This window comes from Emys orbicularis, chromosome 14, assembly GCF_028017835.1.
Source record: "Emys orbicularis isolate rEmyOrb1 chromosome 14, rEmyOrb1.hap1, whole genome shotgun sequence".
Lineage (NCBI taxonomy): Eukaryota > Metazoa > Chordata > Testudines > Emydidae > Emys > Emys orbicularis.
This window is the reverse complement of record NC_088696.1, coordinates 19,105,486-19,130,206: the sequence shown is the minus strand read 5'-3', so window position 1 is coordinate 19,130,206 and position 24,721 is coordinate 19,105,486. Positions and strand designations below refer to the sequence as shown.

At 43.2% G+C, this 24,721-nt stretch overlaps 2 protein-coding genes across 9 annotated transcripts in view; one reads left to right on the top strand and one right to left on the bottom strand.

Moving 5' to 3' along the window:
• The window catches only part of LOC135888686 (transcription initiation factor TFIID subunit 4-like), a 207,145-nt gene extending 203,407 nt beyond the window's left edge, over positions 1–3,738 (bottom strand). Inside the window, exon 1 of the mRNA XM_065416440.1 lies at positions 2,415–3,738. Within this exon, the coding sequence (XP_065272512.1) occupies positions 2,415–3,738 (1,324 nt within the window). The remainder of the gene's footprint in view (positions 1–2,414) is intronic.
• A 4,709-nt stretch (positions 3,739–8,447) lies between these two features.
• Positions 8,448–24,721, top strand: part of LSM14A (LSM14A mRNA processing body assembly factor) — a 33,390-nt gene continuing 17,116 nt past the window's right edge. For all 8 annotated transcript variants that reach the window (XM_065416882.1, XM_065416879.1, XM_065416883.1 and 5 more), the window contains exons 1-3: positions 8,448–8,805; positions 21,297–21,460; positions 24,239–24,371. In XM_065416882.1, coding sequence (XP_065272954.1) covers positions 8,685–8,805; positions 21,297–21,460; positions 24,239–24,371 — 418 coding nt within the window. In that variant the 5' untranslated portion in view covers positions 8,448–8,684. The remainder of the gene's footprint in view (positions 8,806–21,296; positions 21,461–24,238; positions 24,372–24,721) is intronic.

The following is a 24,721-nucleotide window of genomic DNA, read 5'->3' as shown; positions in this document are numbered from 1 at the left end:
TGCCTAGTATTGTTAGAACACCACGTATACTTACTATAATGAAAAAAGCAAACTGAAAAGATTATTTTTAATTATTTTGCATATTTGACAAAACTATTTCTACAATTAATTTCACTATATTTGATTTTCCCTATTTGTTGTGAGGTCTTTCCCACAGCACCATTGTATAAAATGCACAACTAATTCGAACACACCATTACCGTATTTAACTGAACAGTTGTGGTAACTGTACATGCAAATGACCAGTTAAGACATGTAATTAGACATTTGTTCATTCAGCCACCACAACAGTATGCACAGATCCATGCAAATTTTTCTGAAAGTTTACACCTAACAGCCTGATCATACAATATACTTCACAGAATTTAATTACAGGACATGGACCTATGGGCACTTCCCAAAATCACAATCTATTTGTTCCATAGGAATTTTTGTTTTGCTGTTGTAAGACTTATTTTTCAATCGGATATATTTGAATGGGACAGTCAAAGTAATTGTGATGCATGAATAAGTTTGTTATTCAAGTTGTAGAAATATTTACTGCTATGAGGGTATAAATGTTCATATATGACAATTTGCTTTTTAAAATGAATTTGATTAATTCAGGTTCAGGACATTGTTATATTTAGTTTGATTGATCTATGCTTAAAAAACATATGCACATCTGAAGCATCTAATATTATGGGCTATTATTCAGCTTTACTGCCAGCTAGGTAAACAGGAAGCTGACTTTAAGAGCTTGTGATATAATTTAAGAAGACCTACTCAAAAAAGAATATTTTTTTAAAGTTTCAGCTTTAAACACAAGTTTCCTCTATGAAAACTGCACTATTTTAAAACCAGTAAAGAGCTGTCCATTACTTTTGCAGTCGAACTATAGATATTTTCATTTTCTCTCCATCTTATCCCCTGAGAACACTTGCCTGTGATTTTTATATTCAAATTTAAGTAACTTGAACTGATTTACTGGCAAGTAGTTCTATAGAGCAAAAACATTTATAAGTTTGCATGCTACTAACTTCTTTCAACAATATTTTCTAAAATGTTTGTTTTCAAGAGTATCATTTTCCTCTTCTGTTTAACAACCAAAAGTAGAACAAAGCAATGATAGCATTCAACTTCTGAAATTGATGGTAAGTTATGACATACATGCCTTAGTATAGGAAACAATAGCAAAGTGTGCTAATATACTATCTACATAATTACACTTTCACTTTCTAAAAGCAGCTTGATATCTGTTCCAAGTTAAATGAGATCTTCATAAAGTCATAAGAATTTGCCTGATGTATGCAGTAGCATTCTTCAAAAATATGTCAGGAGTTTCATAACCTGTGGTCAACTTCACAACTATTTAAAACACTGCAGTAAAGACAAATCTTTATTCACACACAGCAAGCATACCAGTCTATAAACTTCATTTACTTAACTGATGTCAAACACTTTAAGGAATTCTGAGACAAGAAAAACAATTTCAGATCATACAATGTATTAATGGATGAAGAATCTTTATTTGCATAAGAAAAACAATTAAACTTCATTTGAATAAATCACCAAATTTCAGAGGCAAGGACTTGTGCTCTATTTGCACCACTAGTACTCAAGCATGACAAAACAACATTGGACACCCTTCAAAATTTGAAACTGACAATAAAATAGCCATTTAAATCAGGAATTGTTGGCATGAGGATATATGGCTAATGTTTTAGTTATGGTCAACCTTACTGAACTAGTATTTTTAGAAAACAAAGCCAGATACTACTAACAGTTTATTTTTGAGTATCAACAAGACTAAATAATTAAGAAATCATCATTAAGAGCAGAGGGAGTGGGGTGAAATTATTACTTTGGAATTAGAGGTGACTCCTACTTATGTGGGGAGAGGCCCAGATACTATGGTGCACAGCACAATATATGTATTGAGATTGAAAGCATTACATTAGATTATTCGATTAGCCACATCAGGACAGACACTGCTTGAATGTGGAGAACTTTTCCCAGCGTCAGCAGTAGTAAAGAAAATTTAACAAAATTTATACCTACAACTAGATAGGACATCTATCTATAAATCAGCAACTTCTAAAATAAAGTTAAGTGTTTTGTTTTATTTTACTGCAGTTTTTAAATAACTTACCATGATTAACATTTTCCTTTAACAAAGCAAATAATTCTCCCCAACAACCATCACAACATTTTTTTAAATTAGCCACCACAAATTTTAAATTGATTAAATAATATTTTTAGTAATGTCAATGTGTTTATTAGAACAGAATTCATTTTAAAAACATGTGATTACTGGTGTACCACACATTTATTTGATAGTTCTGTACTTGAATTGTAGCACAGCCACAACTTTGAAAAATCACAATGAGGAAAACGGGTTAGCAAAGATTAACAAGCCTGTAATTTCCACTTACCAGGTGGTATAGTAAAACCTGGAGGCAACTGGATTGTAGTCTGCTGAGGCGGTCTAACAATCAATTGTGGTGCAACTATTCTCTGAGCAGTGCCCACTGCAGGCCTGGGTGACAGCGACTGGGGGACTGCAGAGACGACAGGTACAGCAGTGGCTGATTTGGCTACACCAACAGCAGAGCCAGGTGGCCCTATAATATTAACTGTGGGTTTAGATATAGCAGTGAGGGTGATCGGGCTGGACACTACAGGGGCACAGTTGGCTACTGAACTTTGGGCTGGATGGGTGACAAGGTTCATTGTAGGAACAGAACTGGTAGAGTTACTGAGTGCATTTACTGCAGGATTGTGTGTGAGGAGTTTAATCTGTGCTGTGGAGGAGTCTGGTTTGCTGTGGCTGACAGCCGGATTCTGATGGTTGACAACTTGTGTTATTGCTGCTGGGGCACAACCAGCCTTTAGACTCTGAGTGACAACCACAGGAGCGCTGGAGGAAGTGCCATTCCCACTGTGTGCCGCGGGAGGAACAGTATGCAGTGCAGGTCTCTGGAGAAGAGAGAGAGCAGGAGGAGGAGCAGTAGCAGCAGCTGTACTACTCAGCATTACCGCCTTTGCAAGTTCCCGACTTGCTGCGGCTGCTGCTACTGGAGTGACAGCACCGGCAGCCTCAGGCGACCCTCCAGCAGTGGCGGCCTCGGAGTTAAGCAGCAACACACTGTTCACCGCACCAGCGGCTGCTGCAGGAGGACTACACCCATGTCTGGGACTCTCCACTTCCCGGGCACCACTGCCAACAGCGGGAGCAGCGGCATTGGCATCCACGTGGTTGTTGACAGGCTGGGCTGGGGCGCCAACAGGCGGAGGTGGGGCAGCGGATTGCAGTGGGACAGGGGCAGCAGGTGCACTCGGGTTGCTGCTGCAAGGAGCTGCTCCATGTGATTGCTGCATGCTACTACTGTTTACACTCGCTCCCCTCCCGGCCGCCGCCGCTGGGAGGGACAAGGCTGGGGGTGCCCCCTGGGCTGGGGGTGGGCTGCCCACGGCACTTGGACACCTGGCGGTCTCCCCTGCCCCGGGGAAATGAGGAGGAGCAGGATGCCCTTGCTGCTGTTGCTGAACTGGGCTGCCGCCTTCCACCAGGCTCCCCTGGTGCTCATGCTGCTGGTGGGATGGGGGGCTGCTGTTAGGGGGGGGGCCCTCGGCGGAGCCCCTCCCGCCGGCCAGCTGTGATTCCAGGGAGCCCACCAGGTCGCTGACCGCCTTCTCATCCACCTCTTCGGAGAAGAGCAGCATCTCTTCCAGGGGGTCCGAGGCGCCCGCCGCCATCTTGCGCCGAGCTGGGAGCCGGCCGCTCAGCTCACAGGCGCGCCCGGCTTCCGCCGCGCGCGAGGCATTCTGGGAGGGGTCGGCCTCCTCCTCCCGCTTAGAGGGGCCGAGCCTGGCTGAGGGAGGGAGGACAGAGCAGTGCGAGTCGCTTTGTGCTGCAGCCTAGGGCTCCTCTCGTTCTCACTTGCTGCCTGCCTCTTCCGCTCTCCTGTGTGGGTCACTGGGGGTTTACCTGTAGGCAGCTTCTTGTCACTGTGGTTGCACTCTCCATCTGCAAATTCCTGTGGCCCTCCATGGTGTCACCCCAACAGCTGGGGGCTTGCGCCTGCCGCCAAGATGAGCAGCACATCTCACCAGCTAGGCCACCTCATTCATGGCCCTGCCCAAAGCACCTGGTCTACACTACGAAGTTAGGTCCATGTAAGGCAGCATATATCTATCTAATTACAGCCTTGCTGCAGCCGATGTAAGTGCCCTATTGCACTGACATAACTCCACCTCCATGAGAGGCATGGGGCTCATGTCTGTGTAGACACTGCTTTACTTACATTGGCTGTTTGCTGTCATTCTTGTCAGTTTCACAGCTCCACTGGAGCTCTGAAATGGACAAGAAAGGGGGGTAGGTTCCCTACTGTGAACCCCAAGCTCTGCTCACAGCTGAGGCTGTCACCCCTGGAGAAGTGGAGGGCAGCAGCTGTGCATCCAGCTATTGCCCGGGCTCTCGACTCCCCACTCCTCACAATGCTCCAGACTCATGACTCCACACTGGGAGCCCAGCTGTCCCCTGGGGCTCCCCAAGATGCGGGGCAGCAAGGGGCCGGGGGCAGCCAGGCTCCTGGCAGTGAGCTCCGTGTGGTGCTGAGAGCCCCAATGGTGGCCAGGCTCCCAGCTGGAGCCCCCAACTCACCCGGGGTGAAAGCCCCAGCTGTGAGCCAGGTTTAGAGTTCACAGCACTGTCCCTCAAGCTGGTAGAAGCACTTCTGGTGAGGACATGCACCACCAACAGAAGGAAGGCAGAGCTCTAGCACTTAAGTCTCTCTTTTCTTTGGCTCTGCTGTGCCACGACAGAGGAAGATTTTATGTCATGTTCTCAGTCAGAATCCTTTATGTGCTGGAAAACTAAGCACTAGTTGCTTCAGGATGTCCTCCAACTCTCAAATAAGTTATCCACTTGCTATGAAATGAGCTAAAAGGCAGGGCATTTTCTCTTTGTAGACTCTGAATGCTGAAAACACGATTAAGTTTTTCTTTCAGGAGGATAGGAAAAGAAGGTAAAAATAGCAGTCATCACAGAAATATATTTTAACTTTAACAAAATAAAGAGTGATAATCAAAAGTTTAGTTAACTTTTGTAGTTAAGTGTAGTTTACTACTTAAAGGCCAGTATTCAACCCTTACGTTTATTTAAACCTTCCCCCATGTTAGAGGGAGTTCTGCTGTGGTTTGAGGATAGCATAGAGTCCCAAATATACACCCCAGCCCACAAGCCCTCATTAAAAATAGAATTCAGCCCTCTCCACAGAATGAGTTTGACATCCCTTTTTTAATTAGGCTGATTATGCAGTGATCCCCAACTGGCAAATTCAGTACTTTAGTATGCACTCTACTACTGTTAGAAATTTTTTTTTTACCCAACCTCACCCTCAAATTAATAGAATACCTACAAAACAAGTCATATTTTATTGTTTATAAACATAAGAAATTCCATTGTAGGGTTCACAGGATGTATTCTGCCTCTCCACTGGTGTAAACAGCAGACTTCAAAGAGGAAAAAAAGCGAGCCTGATTCTAGGTTACAGTACAACCCCTTACCATTACACCACTCTGACCACATAAAGGGACTTCAAATGGGGAAAACATGGCTGCCTGAGATCCTCCTTGTTCAGGAGGCCTTTGTAGCCATCATAGAACTGACCTAATAGTTCTACTCGAACCATGTTCCTAGCCCCTACGGATGGGGGACATGTCAGGGATACAAAGGAGGGTACGGCTGGAGCACACTACAGTACAGCTATTTCAAAAGGGGCCTTAAGAAGTAGAGCATGAAAGTTAAAATAGCTCTAAAGCAGGCCCCCTCAATGGCCTCAGAATAGAGGGAGTCAGGAATGCACCAAGAAAGCCACCTTTCCTCCCCCTCCATTTCTGCCCCAAGTCAAGGAACAGAGTAACTGAGGTTAGACCCAAAAGCTCTAATTTCTCTCTTTTTGAGGAGTATAGAAATTCCCCCTTTTTCTAAGGCCCAAATAAGAATACACAATTTCTTCCTTAATGGAACCAGGACTCTTCCCTACCAGACTGACCATTCCTTTTGTGTTTTGTACTCCTTTCAAACAAACGTTCAATTTTATTTTTTTAAGAAAGATTTTTCTTTGGGAATGGGAATATCCTTATTTTTCAATTCACACCAAGTTGATATATAAGGTGAGCCCTACTCTGATAGATCTTGTGAAGCCAGCCAAAGTTCAACTGCCAGCCTAGCAGTCCCACTGACTTTCCGCACATTCATAGGTGTTTATAGGATCAGGGCCTTTATCAAAAAGTTCATAGGAGGTGTGTGGTTGTTGGAAGGAGGTGAGGGATTTTGTGACAGTTTATGTTGAAAGGAGGCAGGTATTGGCCTTTTCTTCACAGGGAAAAAATAATGCAATTAATATTTTATATAGACATTTTTTAATCTGGGAAGGGTTCTTGTCTGGGTGAGGCAGTCCACTTCCCAAGCATAGGAATGGAAATATTTGTCCTTTCCATAAAGGACAAATATCTGAGCAGCACTAATGGGAAAATGTCAAGCCCTGCTGTAGGTCATAACGCCATAATACTACAAGTGAAGCAGCGAGGAGAAGAGGCCCAACTGGGAGAGATGCTGAGGTGGCTACTGCTAATAACAGGAGGATTTGATGGAACTAGGGAGAAAACTGGCATTTTCATGAGAGAATTGATGAAGTGGGTGAAGAGAACTGATAAATGTGTTGGGGGAAACGAACAAATATATCATGGGTGAATGGTAAATTAATAAACTGATTAACAGCAGGTAAGAGAATGAGACATGTAGATAAGACATAAGGCACCATCTGTTTTCTTACTCTTGTTTAACTTAAAGGTGTGATTTTAAATGGATTTAATTAAACTGGTGCAAAAGGCTCTTGTGGACACTTATTTCAGTTTAAACCAGACTTGTTTCAGTATAGTTAAATCAATTAGGCCTGGTTTAACCACAGTTTTTATACTGATTTATTTTTATACTGAATTATTTCACTTAGGGGCATGATTTCATATCAGTGTATTTAAATCAGTACAATACAGTGTGTGTATACAGTAATACCATTATTAAGCTGCTTATACTGGTATAACTTAACATGTAGAATAAGCTATACTACTAAAAGCATGTTTATATCAGTATAACTGCAGCCAAACTAGTTTGTACCACTAACTACATCTGCATCTAAACCAATATAGTTAAAGCAGTACAAAAACAGTGTGTAGACAACCCCTTAGAAATTGGGTTAAACTAAACCAAAATAAGCCATTCTTAAAGAAGTGTCTATACAGAGGGTTGCAAATCACAATTTATGCTATGAATTTTTAGAGCTTAAAAAAGGAACAAGTTTTAATTAAAGGTTTAAAGTATATGTGTGAGTGGGTAATCTGTAAAACATTAATTTAGATTTTCTGCCTCTATTTAACTGATCCACTTTATCCTTTTTATGACAATATAATATATACATGTAAGCTACATCTCATTGTACTAAATGTGGGCCCAAACCTACAAACATTTATGCACATTCTTAATTTTAGTCTCACAAGCAGTCACATTGATGTCAAAGTGCTTATTCACATAGGTAAAGTTAAGCACGTGCATAAGTGTTTACAGGATTGGTCCTTAGGTCTGCACTTCATAAAATTAGCCAGACATCTAAAACAGACTTGTAATGAAGCACATATGATTTGTGTATATGTTGGACTTGTTTTATGTAATAGTTATTCCTGTCACTGTAAACTTTATTTGCAAATACATTTCAAAGTTTATAAACATGGAAAAGTACTTTAAAATGTTCATGCTGTTGAACAAACTGGTTGGTATTTCCTTTTAACTTGTTCAGGTTAACACATCATATGTGAGAGAACCAAGGCCCTAATCCTGGAATGAGAACCACTTAGCCCCACCCAGGTGCCCACGCAGAATTCCAGCATGAATATTGACTGCAGGCCTGGGGCCTAAATGGCGATTGCTTATTAAGATGTGTGTGAGAGAGAGTAGCATTTCGTGGCCGGTGGCTTGTCTCTCAGCAAAGCCAAAGTATTTCACATGCTGTTGTTGTTTTTCCCATGGGCTAAAAGCCAACGCGTGACACGCCTCCAGCGTGGCAGACAAACACGCTCAGGAGTGATGCAAGTGAAATGAAATTGCAAATGATGTCATTCAAGGCCACTCAAACAAAGTGCGATGCAGCGCGTGCAGTAGGACACATGCGATGTGTGCACCGAAAGGTGTATTTACAGTCTAATGCATGGCGGACTCCACACTTTATAAGCACAATCCGTTCATTACACCTCTCCATAAATCCTTTCCTCTCTATCCCACTTTCCCCTCTGCAGCCCCTCTTCTCCCAGCCCCAGAGCTTCTCCCTACCCCCGCACCTGTGCGGCTGCGGCTATCGCGAGATCGCTCTGTTCCCGGCATCCATTTCGCGGCCTGGGACGGAGAGGGGGAGGCTCTGAGGGAAGATGAAGGCGGCGGCCATGTTGGCAGCTTTGGACTGCCTTCGACGGGGGTTCTGCTGAGGGGTCTGCGTGGGGGGAGCGGTCGCTGAATAATCAACACGCGCTCGCGCCTAAACTTAGAGTAGTGGAGTGCCCGCTCGGGCTGTGAGAGGGTTCGCTTAGCCGCCCGTGTCCGGCCTCAGGAGCGCTCGGCAAAGGGGGTCCCTGTCCGGGGAGCCGGCGCCATGAGCGGGGGGACGCCCTACATCGGCAGCAAGATCAGCCTCATCTCCAAGGCCGAGATCCGCTATGAAGGGATCCTGTACACCATCGACACCGAAAACTCCACCGTGGCGCTGGCCAAGGGTAAGGAGCTCGGGGGGGAGAGGATGGAGAGCTGACGGCCGGCCGCGGCCTCGGGAGTTCTGGCCCGCTACGGGTGGGGGGAGACGAGCCACCCAGAGCTCCACCGTGGCGCTGGCTAATGAGGGAGAGGAGCGCGGAGCGGCGGCCCGCTTTACGCTATGAAAGGACCGGGACTCCACACTGACACTGGCCAGAGGTGAGGGGCCGCCGAGGGAAGTGGAGCAGGGGCCTGGGGTGCGCTGTAGCCTCGTTCCCTGGCCGTGCAGCGCCCCCAGTGGCGGAGGGTGCGGAGGTAGGAGTTGGGGGGCAGTCAGGGAATCAGATTCAAAAGCTGCTACGACGGCTCTTGCCCGCTGTGGGCAGAGCTCTCTGTAGAGCTGGCCCGGACTGAGGCTATGGGGGAAGCCGAGAAAGGGAAATGCGCTGTGGGACCACTGGGACCAATAATTTCACCGTGGAGTTGGGGCTGGGTGAGGGGCGGTGGCAAAGGTGGTGCAGGAACTCGGTGAGTTTTTGTATTGTGTGCTAGTGAGGCAAAACTGGTGTTTAGTGAGAAACGGAGCAGGGATTCTCTACCCTGAGGAAGCCTACACTTTTGTGGGGCTGGCCCTGAATTAGGGAGAAGGCAGAGGGAATTGGCTATTAAGTGGACCTGTATATTGTGAACGAAGAGTCCAGGATAAGAGCACAAGGAAGATTGGGGTGATATCAATGATATGCATAAGGGAAGCCTGTACATCCGTACTAAGTATTCCATCAAGGCGTTAGCTAAAGCTTAAAGGGACCAAAGGCTTAGGGGCCTGTATCCTGGACTAATGGATGAAGTCTTCTAGGAGGGGATCCTATATACCTTTGATACAGAACTTCACAACATTGCTGAATGGGTGAGGGTGGGGAGAAAGGGTTGAGATCTTCTAGAAGGGGATCCTGTAGATCAGGGGTAGGCAACTTATGGCACGCGAGCTGATTTTTGGTGGCACTCACACTGCATGGGTCCTGACCACCGGTCTGGGGGGCTCTGCATTTTAATTTAGTTTTAAGTGAAGCTTCTTAAACATTTTAAAAACCTTATTTACTTTACATACAATGATAGTTTAGTTATAGGAGGATGGGAAAACAACACCAAGGCCTGGTCTACATGGGGGGATTGCTCTAAGATATGCAACTTCAGCTACAAGAATAGCGTAGCTGAAGTTGACGTATCTTAGATCGACTTAGAATCACTTACTTTGCATCCTCGCGGTGCGGGATCGACAGCTGCCACTCCCCCGTCTACTCCGCTTCTCGCCGTGGTGGAGTTCCGGAATCGACGGCAGAGTGATCGGGGATCGATTTATTGCGTCTACACTAAGATGCAATAAATCGATCCCCGATAGATTGATCGCTACCCCCTTGATTCGGCGGGTAGTATAGACGTACCCCAAGTGTAGCAGAATCCTTGGGCTATATGAAGGGTACCTATATTTGTGATGTGTGAGAGAATAGAGGGCTTTAGGCAGCGTGGGGGATGTCTGGAGTCCATGGATTTTAGTGCACACAGTGAGAAGAAAGCATCTGTGATGGGACTTGCCAGGTGTGGTGGTGGTTTGTTTCATATGGAGTTCTCTGAACACAGAACATGGGTCTTGAAAATGAATTTATGCAAGTAGAAAATTGAGGTTGGTCTCTTTCAGCGTGTACTATCTGCTTTAAAATACAAATGTATTTTGCTATAGTTTTCGTATGAACTACATCTCTTGAAAATCTTGTTTAAATAATACAAATTAAATGACAGGGAGAATTTTTTCCCCATTAGACTAAGAGAAAAATAGCTTCCTGTGTAATCCAAATAATGTAAAAGGTTTGGAAAATGTATTTTCTTTTTTTTTTGTGTGTGTGTGGCATGTGTTGCCCTCTGAAGTATGTACTATCCTTTGTCTTCAGTGCATGTCATTGGATTAAAGGCCACTTATTAAATGTTACACGCCTGTCTACTCCGTTTCTTACAGTAGTTTAATTGCTTCAACTCCCATTGGCTTTGGTGAAAGTTCACATTGGATGACAGCTCATGCAAAACTGAGCTCTAAATAGCTAACATGCAAAGAAAAATAGTCCCAATACTATATACATGCAACACATGTTGAACTTCAAGCATATGAATAAGAGTATGCAGAATTGGGGCCAAAGTTGCTATAAAATACCGTAGTTCATGATGTTAAACAGGTAAACCTTTTTTCCACATAAAGTGATGCCATCAATTTAATATCACATTGAATTCATCTGTTCATTAAAAGTAACAGCTAAGATTGCAATAAGTGAAAGATAAATAGACATAAGTTATTTATACTGCAGTGGTACCTAAGGACTCCTAGACTGTGATTCCACGTATAAACGCTCAAGATAGTCTCTGCCCCAGGGAGCTTACAGTCTATATTTACTTACGCTGTGAGTGGGACAGATTGTTAAAGGAGTGAGCAGTGCTGCCAAACTAATAATGGCTTTTTCAGTGCACGCCTGACAGGAAACGCATATTCAGTATGGTCCAGATTTTGCCATATTTATGTTGAGCTGTACTTTGCTTCTGAGCTTTATTTAGTTGGATTTTTTTTTTTACTGTGCAATAATAGAGTGCCCATCCAATGTTCTTGTCACCCATCGCAATCATTTAGAAATAAACACGTCAGATATCCTGAGATCGAATCAAATATAAATCTAACCAATTAAACACTCCACAAAATCCTCACCAAAGGTCCACAGCACTGCTGTCCATCCCTACCTGTCTCCTTATAGTTGAGGGAGAAAAGTTGGGCCTTGTGGCACACCCTGAGTGTTAACAAATATGTAGTTATGTACCAACACAGGAAACAAATTCCAAAGGCTCAGGTATCTATCAACTTTCTCTCTCACTAAGGGGGTTCCAACTTGGGCATGTCTACTGACCTCAACTGTGACAGTATGTTACAGAGAGAAAGCCAGTCTCTTAGAGGGGTTGGTCTCAGGCCACTTAGGATTTTGTACATCAAAATCTGTGTGAGCCCTTCCAGGCCATAGAGCCTGAGGTTAATATGCTCACAATGAGAAATACTGATAAGCAGGCTGCTGAGTTCTGGACTAGCTGCAGTTTTGGAATGGATTTTAAAACTTAGCCTCTTTAGAATGTGTTGCAGTCATCTAATCTTGAAGTGACAGGTGCTAGATGATTGATGCAAGGTCCACATCTGAAAGAAATGGGTGCAACCCTCTAATCATCCACAGATGTAAAAAACCTGACTTGGCAGTAGGGGTGTAAAATATTAAACAGTTAACTGGTAAGCATTAGTCTTACCGTTAACCCAGCCTAAGCTTTAACCCCCCAACCCTGGGCTGGCCAGAGCAGCCCCAACCCCCTCCCTTTAATTGGTTAATCAGTTAAATGATATAATTTTAATCATTTAAGCAGTTAACTTTTTAAACAATATTTATATCCCTATGTGGCAGTAGCAGCCACTAGAGCTGGTAGCAGCCGGAACTCTTAACTGGAACCCCCTGTTGCAAATCCTGGCCAAAAAGGCAGATGGACAGCCTGTATCAAATGTTTCTTCCAGTTGCGTCATCCCATCCAGCCAGCCTCATGTTACTCTTATCTAGATTGAGTCTCATCTACACAAGAAAGTTGCACTGGTTTAAGTTCAGTGTTTTAAACTGGTGAAAAAGGCTATATTGGATATTCTTATTTCAGTTTTGTTTGTCAGTTAAAAATTGGTTTAAGCTAAACCAAAATAAGCCATTCCTAAGCCAAAATAACAGTGTGGGCTGAGAATTGGACAGACTGCAACCTTTAACTAGGGAGAGATTGTCTTCTCTCCATACTAAAACACTCTGGCAGAGAACTAGAACCCTGATCCTTTAGCTATCAAAAACTCAAGCTCTACCACATGTGTTAAAAAGAAGAGTTCTGATAGATATTAGCACATAAAGGTGTTTTCCTATGCTGGAGTTAGCCAGTAGAGGGCAGTGTACTCCCTCACATAATGCCTGATCCTGCTGCTGTTGAAATAATAGCAGAAAACTCCTATTGAAGTCAGTGGCAGCAGGACTGGGCCCCAAAAGATAAACAACAAAACTTTGCTTAGTTAGAATCTGTTTCTTAATATACACTTGGTGCATGAGATTTACCTATGAGGAAAGCTTAAAGCAGTTTGAGCTAGAGGAAAACAAATGATAGACAAAAGTGTATTTTAAATTAGGCTAATTTCTGATTACCTGTTCCTCAATATTTGATAAATATTGTTCTCAAAAAAATATATTCTGCTCTGCTTTGAGTAAATCTGAGAATTTTCAGATTTAACCACATTTCTGAGCCACAGTATTTTGTAATGAAATCTGTTTGCAACTTCAGCCATGCAGAGGCTACTGCCTCTAATGATATATTCTAGGTACTTGCACTTAGTCTCTATGGCATTACTAAACTGTTATGATCATGCTATGCTAGTACCATCTCCAGTTGTCAGTCTTCAGAAACCAGCTCCCAACTTGCTGCAGACTATTAAGCTTCATAAAAATCAATTTATTCTTATTTCTAAATGTTTGTAAACTATCTTACTGGCTGACTCAAGAAATAAAATGGGAAGGGAAGCTAGATACATCTTGCATGAGGCATCTTGTACTCAGAGTGAAATGTAATAGACCGTTTTACTTTAAAAAATAATTTACCAAGGATAGAGGAACCTCAAACATCTCATTTGTACTGCTTCTCTTCCTCAGTGCTCTGAGTGCTGCTCAGAGTGCTACTCAGCCACAACTAAGGAACTGGCCCTCAGTTTCTGATCACTGACTTGAGAATTAGAATAAGGTACTTCACCTGAGTTTTTTCTAGTCTTATACTTACTGCAACTCTAAGACCAAAGCAGTATTAGAGATTTAGGTTCTGATCATACAAAGACTTATGCACATCCCTTCTCACACGTGAGTAGCCCCCATTGACAACTTCATGCACAAGTAGTTTATGTGCATAATTTTGGTAGGATCAAAGTCGTACTTTGTTAATCTTTCTTGATGACTGTTGTTACTGTACATGGTGTTATATAATGACCAAGACATTTTGCTTTTAATCAGTCACACTGGACTCCAAAAAGTAAACCTTTCTTTTTCTCAGCCCATTAAGCCATTTTTAAGGGAGTACTGTAAACTAGGTTTAGGATTACAAGTGAAGCCTAACGATACCTCAACTACAAGAAACCTGCTATAAACTGGTTGCAGTATTTAACTCAAAAATAGGATGAATTCTCTGCGTTCCCCATAACCCACATTAAAGTAGAGAGCATTTGGGGGTATTGACAGTGAATGACATTTTAGTTCACTTTTTAAATAATTAAAAATCGGCAGCAGAAATTGTCAATGGATTTGCCCATGGCTTCCCTAGCCGGTCTTAGGCAAGGGTAATAAATAGGGCATGCTACTTTTTCACATGTCTACCGTCTGTTTCCCTTTAATTCCATGTTTGTCTGTGAAACAATGCATCTTCATCTGGAGGCAGGATGCAGCTTTAGGTGATGTCTTCCAGCAAGGGAGCTGTAGAGAGCTCTAAGTCTGTTCTGCTCCTCCCAGATTATCTTTTGGCACTCTACAATTTAATCTTTCTAGTGACACAAAGCTAACTTCAATGAAGACTAATTCCTAGTAAGATATTATTACAATGTACATTTTTTTAGTCTTTTTGCTTTGTGCTCAGATTCTGTTACCTATTTAATCTTCCAAAGAGAACTTCATTTAAAAAGCTAGTTGCTTAAAGGCAGCACATGACAAACCCTTCAAAGTGAGGAAATCTTCATGTAGTGTTTGTGTTACAGTAGAGCCTAACTGAGATTGAGGGGCCTCTTTGTGATAGGATCTGTACAAAAACACAGTAAGAGAGGGTCCCTGCCCCCAAAGAGTTCTGTCTGAATAGACAGGCCAAAAGCTGGGAGGGTAAATGGAGGCACAAAGAAAGGAAGTGACTTGCCCAAAGTTATACAGCAAGTGGATGGTAGAACAGAGGATAGACCCCCCCCTAGGTGTCTTGTCTGCCAGACCATGCTTCCCCTTCAACACATATTAATCTCTTCATGTTCATTACTTTCACTGACAGACTCCACCTCTATAAATAAGTCTCATACACATCCAAAGTATGCAGTAAAACAAATACACATGCCACATAATTGCACTTTAATGCAAAACCTAAACTGTAATATTGGCAACATAAACATTCATACTGGTGAAGTGTGTGTGTGTGTATTTTCCCATAGAGCAGTATGGAGTTGGAGTTAAGGTTTTGTGTTAATAGTGCAATCATGAACAATACAGTTCAAAGTAAGCTAAGGCCTACTCTATTCTAATAGCCTAGATTTGTGTGTTGGATTGATGCTGAGAGTATTTATTGTAAATACATCATGCTTCAATGTGAACTGACTGGTAAATAAACTCTTCTTATGGGAAGCACTAACAGGGCTTGTCTAAATGGTATTTGAGTGTGCATCACATGTCGTGCACTAATTGCCTGTGTGGACATTGCTGGCATGCACTAAAAGTTCCCTAGTGTACATTGATGTAGTACTGTTTGAAACAGGACTACATCAGCTCGTATTAGGGAACTTTTAGTGTGCACCAGCAAGGGTCCACATAGACAGTTAGGATGCACCAGCATGTCATACGCCAATGCACCATGTAGTCAAGTCGCTCTGTATTAAATAAATTTTGTCTTCTGCATGGAATGTTAGTTTTTCATGTTTGTGTTTTACCATCCCTAAAAAGACCTCTTTGAATGCTAATGCTGTCTGGTGTTATGGAACCTATATTTATATGCTAGGATTGCAAAATCTAAAACGTAATGTTTTCAACTGAGACTAGAATTTAAATGTAAATTTTCTTACCCAGAAAACCCTGAATATTTTATACAAACATATTTTATTCAGTCATTGGTAAACAAAATATATAAGGAGAAAACAGGCCCACATTTAGAGTCAGCGACATAATACAAATGCATTATGAGCTCGAAATATTATGTTTAGTTACACTTTACAGTTTTTGCAGACTCTAAATGAATAATGAAACAGCGGTGGGATGGGAATGTGCAGAGTTGAACATGTCTGAAATTTGCAAGGCAAGGCTGATATGAAAGACAGAAATGGGGAGAGGAAGACAGTAAGGGTTAGGAACAGTGTCCTCAGTTTTTAGTTGTGTGTGTTCTGTTCTAGTAGTTCTGTTCAAAGTCACTGTATGCAAAATCAGCCAATAACAAAACATCAAGAAACCTGCCAACTAAAAGCCAGAGGCTCCCCTCTGTTTATGTAAGTGGAAGGGGGCAAAAGCAGTGGGAGGGGAAGAATACTGGATCTATTGCATCTTCCACCTGATTCCACAGAAGCACATCTGCAGGGATTTGGCTGTGTGCATGGGGAAGGAAGCAGGGTAAGGGGATGGTCCCCTTTGCTGCATCATCACGCCCTCTTCCCAGAGGGGATTCACAGCATAAGTTATTCGAACTGATCAGTATTTAGTTTATGTAGGCTCACTAATCACAGAGGATGAAGAGGAGGCATTAGCAGCTCTCCAGGAGGCAGCACAGTTCTTGAAGTAGTACAGAGGCACAGGGCCTCTGTGGATCTTTTGAGATTGATAGGGAGGATGAACAGTTCTGCAGAGTGGGGATAACCCAACCCTTGGATTGGACAATCAGACAGAAACTGTTTTCTGACCTTTTCTTTATGCGAGTTATTTCAGGACAATTTGGCGTTTTTGTGTAGTGCTTGCTCAAAAACATCACGTATGTTCTTCTTTCCCGCCCTTTTCTAGCATGTCCTGCTTACCTCTTCTCTGAGATCTTCTGTTTTGTTCTTTAGTAGCAATTTCTTCACCTATTCTTGTTACTGAAACACAATGTCTTAATCTGGTTGTCTATTTATACTCCTATTGTATTTAGTTCTAATTAGGGCTGTCAAGCGATGAAAAAAATTAATTGTGATTAATCGTGCCATTAAAAAAATTAATAGAATACCATTTATTTAAATATTTTGGATGTTTTCTACATTTTCAAATATATTCAAAGTGTACAGTGCTCACTTTATATTTTTGATTACAAATATTTTCACCGTAAAAACATAACAAATAGTATTTTTCAATTCATCTAATACAGGTACTGTAGAGCAATCTTTATCATGAACGTTGAACTTATAAATGTAGAATTATGTACAAAAAAATAACTGCACTCAAAAACAAAAGATTGTAAAACTTTAGCGCCTACAAGTCGACTCAGTCCTATTTCTTGTTCAGCCAATCGCTCAGACAAACAAGTTTGTTTACTTTTGCAGGAGATAATTCTACCCGCTTCTTGTTCACAATGTCACTAAAGTGAGAACAGGTATTCTCATGGCACTGTTGTAGCCGGTGTCACAAGTTATGAATCTTTAGCACATCTCGCATGTAAATATGTCCCTTCGTGCTTCAACCACCATTCCAGAGGACATGTGTCCATGCTGATGATTGGTTCTATTCGATAACAATCCAAAGCAGTGCGGACCCACACATGTTCATTTTCATCGTCTGAGTCAGATGCCACTAACAGAAGGTTGATTTTCTTTTTTGGTGGTTCAGGTTCTGTAGTTCCCGCTTCAGAGTGTTGCTCTTTTAAGATTTCAGAAAGCATGCTCCACACCTCATGCCTCTCAGATTTTGGAAGGCACTTCAGATTCTTAAACTTTGGGTCGAGAGCTGTATTGTAATTTAAATGAATTATTACTCAGAGTTATGTATGTATATGCCTAGTAAGGAATCTGTTTGTCAAAAAAACATTTTCTGAATCTTTTTCATTGTCTGTATTGTTAAAGACATAATTGCTGACCGGTATTATGAAATAAATTACCAAAATAATTGAAACTAGTGTGATTATATTGTTGTTTTGACAAATAAAATACACAGAATTTTGCCGAATTTTAAGATGTAGTGTGCAGAATTTTTAATTTTATGGTGCAGAATTCCCCCAGGAATAGAATCTGTTTGAAGTGGGTGATCACAGCTCACTGCATTAAAATGATGGGAAATTGTGGACTATCAGAACAGTTATTAATCCAGATCAATTTTTAAAATTAGCCAACCAGCTCAGTGTCTTTGGAGTGCAGAGGACATTCAGATTGGTTTATTCAGAATTTTGTAATAGGTTATGTGCTGAGAATCTCTGGTCTACTGGCTTGCTGGAGAGTAATTGAAGTAGACAAGCTAAATTATTTTTTTTGTATGTTGGCCTTCACAATAAAGGATGTTAAGGACATGCCTACTTTTGGGACATTTTCTGAGACTGAAGTCTGGAGAGAAAGTGCTTAGCAAATGGAATAGGTTAAATAAATCATCCGTACCAGATAGTGTGCACATCCAAGTGCTCCTAACAAAAAAAGTAAAATTCAACTACTGCTCACAGGACAGAAGGGTGGCAAGTGTTAACCATCTCTTAAAATTAATAATAAAAAAAGATTCTAGGGATTGCATAACCGTGAACCTTATTTAGTTCAATGCACATTTGGCTGAAACAAATAATTGTTATAAAATGCCTACATAAATATACTAAGACTAATAGCATAGTTTTTGGAGTGGCATAATTTTCCTTTTATAACTTAATAGCACTTCTTGGAACTAGAAGAATTCTATCTGATTTCTCAGGGGTCTAAATGGAAACTGAGAGGTTGGGTGGAGAAATAACTATTGTAATTGAAGCTCTTTGAAGATGGTTAGATGACTTGAGTTTAAGTTGTACACATGGGGATGAGAGAGGACAGGGGGCAGGACAAAAATCAGTGGTATACTGGAGACTAGAAATGGAGAGAAGATGGAAATACTGAAGGACCATGAGGAGAACTAGTCAAACATAAAGCTGTGAAATCCAAAGAAGGTGGAAGTTAAGGAGGAATGGTATGGTTGACAATGGTGCAGATGATAATTTGTAACTCTTATTATGAGACTGGCAATAAAATAATATTTGGTGTTTTTCTTAAACCCCCAGTTCCTGGAGCCATGTGATTACTGGAGAATCTCAGCTTTCATTTAAAAAAGTTTCTAGACTTCACAGTTGCTTGAAAACTAGAATGCAAATAAAAATCCAAAATCTATTTTAAAATCTCATTATTTTTAAATCAATCTATTAATTTTGGGGGTGTATGAATTAGGGTTTCTGAGCACTTGAAGCTGGCAATGCTGGGATGACGAATAGAGAGGAAGCCCTTAGACTTCAATGGGAAGAAGTCTCTAGGGACCTTAATGACAGCAGTCTCAGTGGAAGGACAAAAGCCAGATTACAAAGGGTTAGAAGTAAGGAAGCCAAGGTAACAGGAGTAGACTGCCTGCTCAAGAAATATAAACATGAAGAGGAGGAAGGAGATAAGACTTTGCCTTGTGTCCTCCCCTCCTCTAGTCTTCTCTCAAAGTTTGAAGGCAGAGGGAACAGACACAAATGAGGGAGAAGGAACTGATAACACACCATGCTTGTTAGTAATATGTGGTGGGGGGTTATGCATGGTGAAACAAGAGGGGACCTAATAGGAAGTCTAATGTCAATGCCGTGGTGACTTGTAAAATTTTTGGAATTCAGTTAGGTGTGTAAAATCTAATTTTTACACTAACATTACAGTAATACTCAATGTGTTATGGTTGCGCAAAACATACATTTATGAAGATAGTCCCGTCCCAATGAATTAGTCGACAGTCTAATCTAAATTTAAATGAGTATGAGTTTAGAATAAGTTAATTAAACCTTCTCTACAAGGAAAATAGTATATGCATTACATCTATTCTGGACTCTTATTTTTCACCTCCTTTTTATAGAGCTTATAACTTGCATGTGAAATGAGATTTTTCTCATTGAAAAATATTCTTGTCTTTATCACTTTTGGTCAGTCTTGTTTATCCTTGTGATCCTTAAATGAAGTAGTAGGGGCATAATTTAATTTGCTATTCTGTTAATCTAGATATCAACATATGTAACTGCCAGAACGTATTTCAGGTCTCTGAGAACAGGACCACTTACCTAGGATGTCTCATCTAGTTGCATATCTGCATAAAAATGTTTGTTTTAGTGGTGTGTATTTACTTTCAAGGACTGGTCAGTCTAGAGTACCTATTTTTCAGCAAGTTTCTCCTTTAAAAAAAAAAAAAAGAAAAGAAAAGGAACCTTTGTAGTAGGAATTTATCATACAGCTTAGACCAGAGGTGGGCAAACTGGCCTGCAGGCCACATCCGGGCTGTGGGACCTTCCTGCCCGGACCCTGAGCTCCTGCCCCGGGAGGCTCGGCCCTGGCCCCTCCCTTGCTGTTCCTTCGCAGCCTCAGCTCACCCCGCCACCGGTGCAACGCTCTGAGCGGCGGGGCTGTGAGCTCCTGGGGCAGCGTAGCTGCAGAGCCCGGCCTGACCTAGTGCTCTGTTCTACACGGTGGCGTGGATGGCTCCAGCCGGTCGCCTGTCCTAGTGCTCTGGGCAGCGCGGCTCTAGCACCACCAGTGCGCCAGGAAGCGCAGTAAGGGGGTGGAGAGCAGGGAGGGAGTAGATAGAGGGCAGGGGAGTTTGGGGTGGTGGTCAGGGGGCGGGGGTGTGGATGGGGGGGCAGGGGGCGGTCAGAGGGTGGGGAACAGGGTTGAATGGGGGCAGGGGTCCCGGAGGGCAGTCAGGAAGGAGAGGGGGGGTTGGATGGGGCGGCAGGGGGCAGTCAGGGGCAGGGGTTCCGGGGCAGTCCGGGGACAGGGAGAAGGGGGCGTTGGATGGGGCAGGGGTTCCGGGGGGGGGGGGGGCAGTCAGGAATGAGAGGAGGGGTTGGATGGGGTGATGGGGGACAGGGAGCAGGCAGGGTGGATGGGGCAGGGGTCCTGGGGGGCGCTATCAGGGAACGGGGGAGTTGTATGGGGAAGGAGTCCCGGGGGGGGGGGGGGGGGGACAGGGGGAGATGGAGGTGGGTGCCGGGCCATGCCTGGCTGTTTGGGGAGGCACAGCCTCTCCTAACCAGCCCTCCATACAATTTCCGAAACCCGATGCGGCCCTCAGGCCAAAAAGTTTGCCCGCCCCTGGCTTAGACTGACAAAAGTAGGTTTATCACTTGTGGCTTATATTGATTATCTCTCTGAACACTTCTGTAGCTAATGCCAGATCTCATAAAACTTATTTCAGTTAACAAATGATGGTAAAGATGATGGCTCACCTCTAAGTGGAACAGGGCAAAGAAGATTTCTGTCTTTAAATTTAAACTATTGTGGGGTTTTTTGCAAGTCATAAACAATTTGTTTCTTGTATTAGTTGTGAGGCGTACTGGTGTGTTGGCAACAACAGTGCCCCCTAGTAAATATTAAAAAAATATTTTCTCTGTTTTGCATGTGTTGTAACTATAGGGAGGTGAAAATCAGTGATACAAATTTTCCCTTTGGCTCTGTCAGAATGGGTGTATAAATATCTCATACAACCGTGGTCTCTGAAACAACATAAAACTCTTGACTTGATTTCCCCCCCCCCCCCCTTCCCTCCTGCAGTACGTTCCTTTGGTACAGAAGATAGACCAACAGATCGTCCTATACCACCTCGTGATGAAGTCTTTGAGTATATTATATTCCGTGGCAGTGATATTAAAGACCTTACTGTTTGTGAGCCACCAAAGCCACAGTGTTCTCTGCCTCAGGACCCTGCTATTGTTCAGGTAAGATTTAGATATGTTTATTGCAATCTGAGGGTGTAATTTAATACTGTCCAGTTATCTTCCCAAAACACATTGAAGAATAAACTGTTCACGCTACCTTGTGTTGTAAACGCACAGTGCCAAGATCTGGGCGTTCTAAAGTTGTAGAATTGTTCTTTTGGAACCAGATTTGCTTTCCATGATTGTGGCAATTAATGCTTTGGAAACAGTAACTGAAAGTTTGCTCTACAGAACAGTGTTTTATACACTCTGGCCAAGATTTGCAAAAGTGAATAGTAATTTTGGGGTGTGTAACTTGGCTCCTTAAGTGTCTGACTTTTAAGGGTGATGCTCAGTACTTTCTGAAAATCAGGCTCCTTAAGGTGTGTCAAGATGGACACACAAACAGCAGCACCCAAAATCACTAGTCACTTTTAACAATCTTGGCTTGTATGTTCACATTCCTGTGTCCTGCAGGTTAGTGTAAGTATATTAAATAATATTGATGTTGTTCTAGATCAAAAAAGTCTCCATGCTAAAGGGAAGCTATTTTAAAAGGAAGTAGTCCTTCTTTGGAAGGAAAACAGTGCATCTCCAGCTGCCTTCACATCACTCCTGACGCGCGCACACAATCTTGTAGTTTCCATGTGACTTGGGAGAGCCAACCACCCTTGGTGTCTCAAATCCAGGGACAGCTCCAGGCACCAGTGCAGCAAGCGTGTGCCTGGGGCGGCAAGCCGCGGGGGGCGGCCTACCGGTCGCTGTGAGGGCGGCAGCAGGCGGCTTTTGGCGGCATGCCTGCGGGAGGTCCGCCAGCCTTCGGCGGCAACTGGGCGGCGGGGACGCCGATGGCATGGCACCGGTGGACCTCCCGCAGGCATGCCGCCAAATCCGTGTGACCAGCGGACTGCCCGCGGGTGCGCCGCCGAAAGCTGCCTGCCCTCCGTGCTTGGGGCGGCAAAAAACATAGAGCCGCCCCTGCTCAAATCTCTCCTCGCAGGCAAAGCTATATATGCATGCATCCTTTGTCTTAATAGTTGCTGGGATGTTCTAGAATTGCCATTCTTATAGTAGACAGAGAGGGTGGGGAATTAAAAGTAACTTGGTTAATTCTCCTTATATTGAATGACACAATTTTAATGTTCACGTACTAGCCCAAAAGGCACAATTCTCAAATAAAGCCCTTGTTATCATAGGTAATAAATAGCTCAGTGCGCCACTAAACTTAGCACAAGTGTTTCTGCCAAACTTATTCAAAAGCTATGAAATTGCAATATTGCCAATGCCAGACATTAAAAAACATGAGTTGGACACTAAAAGATCATGAGATTTAAAAAAAAAAATGCATTTTGGTTGTTTTGTTTGCTTTCTAGTTTGAGTTTTAAGGTGTGTCTGCATTGTGATGAAAGACCCATGGCATAGATGCAGCTGGGCTGGGTCAGCTGACTTGGGCTCAGGCTGTAGGGCTGTAAAATAGCACTGTAGACATTTAGGCCTCAGCTGGAGCCCCGGCCCAAATGTCTACACTGCAATTTTGCTAGTCCTGCAGTTTGAGCCTGAGTCAACTGGCCAGGGCTCTGAGACTCTGGGCCAGGGGTTATTTATTGCAGTGTAGACAAACACTTAGGGGTTTTGGCAACCTTGAAAACTTTTTTTAAGGGAAGCTGAGATTCTTCTGTAATCACACGAGTCCAGAAACTGAGGCTTTAAGAAAACACCAAATATTATGAATTCTGTGATTGAAATCTCAAGTTGGCAACACTGTAAAATGTGTGGGAATGCCCCAAATTGTATGTATATTTGTGAAAGTTTTGCCTATGTACTTTTTTTCTTGTGGAATAATTCTAACGTGGAATAATCCAGGTACTTCAGTATTTTGAGGCTTTCTTTACTGTTTCCAATATCCGTCAGTTTGAAAGGTCTATATTAAACAATGTGTATTCCTTTTATAAATACACCTCTACCCCGATATAACGCGACCCGATATAACACGGGTTCGCATACAATGTGGTAAAGCAGTGCTCTGGCGGATCAGCGCGTCCGCTCCCAGCCGCAGCGCTCCGCTTCCCGCCACCGGTGAGTGCAGGAGGTTGGGGAAAGGACGCCCCCCGTACTCACCTGCAGCTGGGAGTTGGCGGAGCGGGCTGGGGCCGGGCTGCTCCGCTTCCGCGGCCCCAGACGGCCCCCTCGTCTCGTCCGTCCGTTTCCCCCACCCCCCCAGCGACACGGCTGGGGCCGGGGCAAGGAAAGCAGAGCGGGCTAGGGCCGCGGCGCTCTGCTTCCCGCTGCAGGTGAGTACGGGGCAGGGGGTGTCCTTTCCCCAACCTCCCCGCGCTCACTGGCGGCGGGAAGCGGGGTGCTGCAGCTGGGAGCTGGCAGAGTGGAGCAGGCTGGGGACGGGCTGCTCCGCTTCCTGCCGGTGAGTGCCTGGCGGGGGTGTATGGATAGGGGTCGGGACAGGGAGCAGGGGGGTTGGGTAGGGGGTGGGGTCCTGGGGGTGATTAGGGATGGGGGTCTCTGGAGGGGGCGGTAGGGGACAAGGAGCAGGGGGGCCAAAGCAAGTTCGATATAACGTGGTCTCACCTATAGCGCGGTAAGATTTTTTTTTTTTTTTTTTTTTTGGCTCTGGAGGACTGCATTATATCGGGGTAGAGGTGTAGTAAGGTTTCACGTTTTTATAAACTTTAATATGCAATTTAGTGATTTTGTCTCTGTTCGTTGGTGAACAGTTTAGTCCTACATTTTCTCTGCTCCTTGCGTTGCAGAAGTGTATTGTATTCTATAAATATTTTTCTTCAGTCTTCACTAGGATCGTCTTCTACTTCTTCATTCCAATCTGTGGGATCCTATGGTCCTTTTGGCAGGATGCCAGCATACAGTCAGTTTAGTCCAAGTCCATTAGTGGGGCAGCAGTTTGGTGCTGTTGGAGTTGGTATGTTTACTTTTTTAATATTTTGTATTTTCCTGTAAAATTAAAATGCAGAAAATGTGTATAAATGACTAGTGTATAATGTTTGTGATTTTAAGTATCACTCAGACCCTTTAGCCAGCCCTTTCATTTAAGGTGTTAGAGCCAGTAGTGCACATCCTCTGAGATAAACTCTCTCCCCTACCAATGTCCTCTAGTAAAACTAGGAAAGACCACAGTTGATATTTCTAATGCTTTCTCTAGATAAACATAAACTTTAAGGAAGCACTCCTTGCATGCCTGCTTCATACATTATAAAGAAACAAAAGAGGCACAAGCACAATTTTTGTAAAATCTTTTGCAGTTCATCTTTA